Raw genomic sequence first — 5,353 nt, 5'->3', positions numbered from 1 at the left:
TTAAAGGTGCTTTTCACTTCAAGAACCAAATCAATTGAATTAAACGGATCATCTCATTCTAATCCACTGGAATTTTTTTTATGGGTTTGCTAACATTTTTACAATATCAAAGGCTATTATATAAATTGTGTTTACACATCTTACACAGAATTTATGAAAGTGGGTTGGTGGGAAGACAACAGCATTTCATGTCTGCCATAAGGTTACAATGCAATATTTTTTTTAAGTTACAGAAATCTTAATTTAATTAGTATTTAATTAATTTCCTATCATTCCCAATCTGTAACGGAATCGAGGACCCAAATGCAGAGATGAGACAGGAAGGCAGGAGAGAGTTTGTGACTAATATTTATTAACAGAAGGAGTCTAACAAGCACAGGGATCAAAAAATACAAAAACAAACAACACAAGGGAAAAATCAAGTCCCAAATCCAAAAAGTCCAAAATATGACAAAAAAAGTCCAGAGAAAAAAAGAAAAAAAAGAACAAAGAACCTGGGGGAAAACAACGGCCTCAGGGAAAAATAAAGGAACAGGCCAACAGCTAACAACACTCACAAACACACAAAATGATCTGACACGAGACAAGGGGAGCAGAGACACTAAATGCACAGGGTAGCGAGACAACAAGAGGGCTGGGAAAACAGGTGGAAAACATCAAGTAATCACAGGAGCGGGAAAACACAGGAAGTAAACTCAAGACAAGACGAGACAGAGACCCAGACTTCAAAATAAAACAGGAAACAGAACATACAGACACTCAGGAGGAACACAAGACAGGACCAAGAACACAAGACCAGGGACGAAACACGGAGAAATATCAGAAAACAGAACAAAGAAACAGGATAAAAACCTTGTTTTCATTTTTTAAACCAATCAGACTTACTGAAAGTTTATATTGAGCTTCTATTTTACAGAGTGACAGCATCCTGTTTATTATTTGTCTTCTTTTTTTTACTTTCCAGTGATGCCCAAAGGAGCTGTGAACGACAGAGCCATCAGCACACCAAAAGGTACGAGTCCAGGTCCTATTTCCAGACTTGGTCTGGGGCTGACACTTCCGGGTTGGTTGGTCCATGTGCTCTTGTCCAACCTAGTTCTAACCCGGACATGGCGAGCGGGATGAGTGACTCTCAAAATCTGACAAATCTTTAAAACTGACTTTTGTGGATCTGAAATGAAGACAGATTCAGCAACTGCACGGCCGATTTCTAGCTTAAAATGTTTTCGGAAACACTTTTATATGAACTATTCTTGTGAAATATGAGATTGTATTCCAAAAGAGCCGCCATGACAGTCTGGTTTCAATCACCTGCCGGTTGTCATGTTTTGGGCGACAATACAGATAAGCTCCGCCTTCTGTCGTGGAGACGTAGTATGTCTCGCGCATGCGCAGAACGTACACTCATGTCCCTTTGGTGTGTCCCGAGGAAGTTTTTTTTTTTTTGACCAACTCTGGGATACTGGTCAGTCTGACTGCCTTTTCTGCATCAGTCGGCCGTTGGGTGGGTGTGTCAGAGCCCTAGACGCTTTGGTTAAATGTGGTTGCTATGACACTGAATATCAGTGGCGGTAAAAATGTTCCCGTTTCCCCTCCACTGTGATTGGACTGCTGGGTAAAAAGTGTTAAGTGCAAGTGTTAAGTTTTACCTAAAGCATTTATCAGCACTCAGTGACCAGAAAACATAAACAGGATAGGAACATAGGCCTCGTCAAGCTGCTGCATTATGTAAATACACTGCGCTCCCATTGCAGATATTTCAAAAAATATGCTGGCCTGAAGAAAAAATGCTTTGGTGCACACACATTGTTACTATGTAGAGTGTATTCTGTGCTCTGTGGCTGATTTAAGTAATCTAAAGATAACCTTTCCCCCCCATCGATGGGTTGTAGAGGTAGCTAGGTAGAAGTAGGAGTGATTGTGTCCGACGCAGTGTCACACTCCCCGTCTATGTGTCGCAATCCGAACTTTTCTATTCTTTGATTTGAAAGATGGGCCACGGGTTCATTTTACTGCGTGGGGGTGCTTTGAGTGTCAAGTCAAGTCCACTTTATTCTAATTACACAATATGTGCCAGACATACAGAGCAATTAAAAACATCTTTATCTCTGACCCACGGTGCAATAAGGACACATACAACAAATATAAAAGATGAAGAATATAGGATAAAGACAGATAATATACACAATTTAAAAAATATAAGTAATATGTACAACACAGTGACTAATTCTAAATAGTGCAACTGTAAGGCAAAATCAAACGGTAGAGAAATGCGCAATATAAAAGCAAGAGCTCCTGAGTGTCTTCTTTTATATAAAGTGGCTAGTGTTGATCCTGATGGGGGGTTCAGAGTCCAGAGTTCTTGGAGGCAGAGGGGAGGGGAGGGAGAAAGGGGGAGGGCGTTGAGCCTTCTCACAGCCGGGGGTTTGAAGCCGTTTGTATACTTGTTGTGTCATTATATCATTTTGGGAAATATACATATTTATTAACTTTCCTTTCAAGAGGGAGATGTTCGGATAGATATCAATCCCATGTCTGTGTGTTAAGAGTCAAGAAATAGTTAGCCTAGCTTAGCATAAAGCAGGAGGAAACAGCTAGAAAATACACCTCCCAACAGTTTTAAAGCTCAGTGATTAACACACTGTCTGGTTTGTTCAATCTGTTCACAAACAGAAACCTAACATTTGAGTTTGACCTTATGTGTTGCAGATTTTATCTTTATGTTGTTACTTTATTGAGAATATCTCATCTGTCCTCCCTGAAATCCAGGTGTCAACGTCAATTTAACTTTTGATGAAGGATTCAGCGCAATCTTCAGTGACAAAGGAACAAGTAAGTATTAAATGAATATAAGAAACTCCTTTTTCGATTCGATTTCAAAATCAGTTGTGTCTTCCAGTCTGTCAAACTGCGAGCTACACAGGTTTGAAGTTAGCATTTGCTTATTTAGGTTACATGAATCTGTCTGCTGTGTCCTCTCAGGTCTTGTCGGGGAGACCAGTCTTCTTCATGTGAGGGCAAATGAGCAGCAGTAAGTGCACTCGCTACTTTTTTAATCGCTTCCACACTGTCCATGTTTTTAGTCACAGTTGTAGTTCTGCAAGTACTTTCAAATGTAGTTTAAAATGGTATATTCAACATTTGTAAAGCCATCCTTAAAAGGAAAATATGAATATGTCTACTAGTACTCTAGTGACTGAGTCGTGCTAACGCACGTTTGACGGCATCGCCTAGATCATCGGGTGAGAAAACTAACCAATCAGAGCCTAACTCTCTATCCCTGCTGCGTTCAAGCAATCATAACAAAATCATAACAGAATGAAACAAGCATTGAAGCAATTGGTATTTTTACATTGGCATATTACGTAACGTAATACATTCTCTTATCTATACATATTGGAAATTGAGATAAAGACGATATTTGTTAACAGATTACGAAGTAAAATTTTATTTCAGATTTTTTTTTTAAATCCCAAATAAGTCACGGGTCAGTTTGACAAAATATACACAAAATATATTTTTCTCTCTCCAGTGGTATCTCTCCATGCAAGTAGTTCTGGTTGTATTCATCAATTCAATTCAATTGTAATTATAGTATAAATTCAAAACAAGAGTTATCTGGAGACACTTTACAGATAGAGCAGGTCTAGACCACACCCATAACTAACAAGGACCCAACAGTTTTAGGAGTTTCCTCCAGAGCAAGCAACAGTGCGACAGTGGCGAGGAAAAACGTCCTTTTAGGCAGAAACCTCGGACAGACCCAGGCTCTTGGTAGGCGGAGTCTGTCGACCGGTTGGGGTTAGATTGAAGAGTGGCAATAACAGTCACAAAAATAGTAGTTTGTAGTAGTTCTTTGTAGTAGTTCATGGCATAGCAGGGCACTGTGCGGCGTTACAAGGCACAGCAGGACGTAGCAGGACACAGCAGAGCGTAGCAGGATGTAACATGGCTACGCAGAACGTGTAGCTGGACCACGGTGACAGCTGCTACCATGATTTTGGAGCCTCCCTGATCCAAGGAGACATGCTGGGCGAAAAAGAACATAAGGACCCCGGGGAGTTACTCCCCAGAGCTAGGTTAGTAACAAGCATTTCTGGGACATGGATGCACACAAATGGAAAGATAGAAAGATAGAGGAGAGAGGAGCTCAGTGTGTCAAAGGAAGTCCCCCAGCTGTCTAAAACTATTACAGCGTATCTAAGAGAGAAAGAATAAAGAGAGGAGCTTGGCCTCTAGTAGTGGAGATATCTTTCTATGAGATTTATGTCTACAAAGTACAAGGGAGGTGCATTTAGTTTGTAGTGCCAGCAGTACTTTTTTCTGTTGGTAGCTTGTCCAGGATTACATTATATTGCATGAACGTGATGTTTTATATTCCATGTGTAAGGTGTGTTTAGGGGTTATTCTGTATAAACGGTAATATTCAGCTCTGTTGTGCATGTTGCAGAGCTCCTGGACTAAGGCAGTGGAACGTGCAGTCTCCTCTCCACAAGAAGAAGAAATCATCCAAAGCGTAGTTACCAAACGGCTTCATGTCTTTGTTTTTGTCTTTATTACAACTACTCCTACTACTCCTACATATTAATTTCCATATGATGTTGATTGATACTCTCATCTTTCTTGTTGATTTGTTTATATTACTGTTTGTTTTTTTAATCTTTTTAGTATTAAAGGTAACCTTAACTTAAGGATATTCTGTGCTGCCAGATTCTTGCGTGTGTAAAATATGTTGTCATAACAAGATTTGTTGTACTTTTGTGCCAAGATATTATTCAGCTCCACAACTTTGGATGTCAGATTCAGTGGAAATATTGCAATCTCCTAAAAAAGTCCAAACTCATCCAGAACTGGGCAACTTTAACTTGTGAGGAGCGTTGTATGGGACCATCCACGTTGTTTTTTACAATTTTATTGATGGAAACCCAAATATCTATTTGGAAACTTTTTGAACATGGGTCAACTTTGACCCAGAGGACAACAGGAGGGTTAATTATTTTCTTTGGATGAACAACATGTATCTCCAGACAAAAACCTATATTTAGTATATTATAATAAACATCTAATATTGAGCCATTTTATATTGGGGGGTTTAGGATGCAAATGAGCATTTGCGTTTCCCTGATTTATACATCAAACTATATTACACATGACTGTATTGCAACTTAACATTTAAACAACAATAGACTAGCTCTACTAAACCAAATTACCTCAACTGCAACTAACTAGGATTAACTAAAGAAAACCACAAACGAGGTCCTGGTTTTATACTCAAGGCAAATGAGCCCCCAACTTGTTACCACCGGCTCACAGGCCACAACAAAACAAGGAGATGTACAGCAAAGTAACAATA

At 39.5% G+C, this 5,353-nt stretch overlaps 1 protein-coding gene across 1 annotated transcript in view; it reads right to left on the bottom strand.

Annotated features, from left to right (window-relative positions):
* Nucleotides 1-5,211: 5,211 nt before the first annotated feature.
* The window catches only part of LOC117960570 (alpha-internexin-like), a 1,930-nt gene continuing 1,788 nt past the window's right edge, over nucleotides 5,212-5,353 (bottom strand). Inside the window, exon 3 of the mRNA XM_034898545.1 lies at nucleotides 5,212-5,235. Coding sequence (XP_034754436.1) covers nucleotides 5,212-5,235 — 24 coding nt within the window. The remainder of the gene's footprint in view (nucleotides 5,236-5,353) is intronic.

The sequence above is a fragment of the Etheostoma cragini genome, chromosome 17 (genome assembly GCF_013103735.1).
Source record: "Etheostoma cragini isolate CJK2018 chromosome 17, CSU_Ecrag_1.0, whole genome shotgun sequence".
In the NCBI taxonomy this organism is placed as follows: domain Eukaryota; kingdom Metazoa; phylum Chordata; class Actinopteri; order Perciformes; family Percidae; genus Etheostoma; species Etheostoma cragini.
Note: the sequence above shows the minus strand (reverse complement) of the source record. Positions and strands in the feature narration are given on the sequence as shown.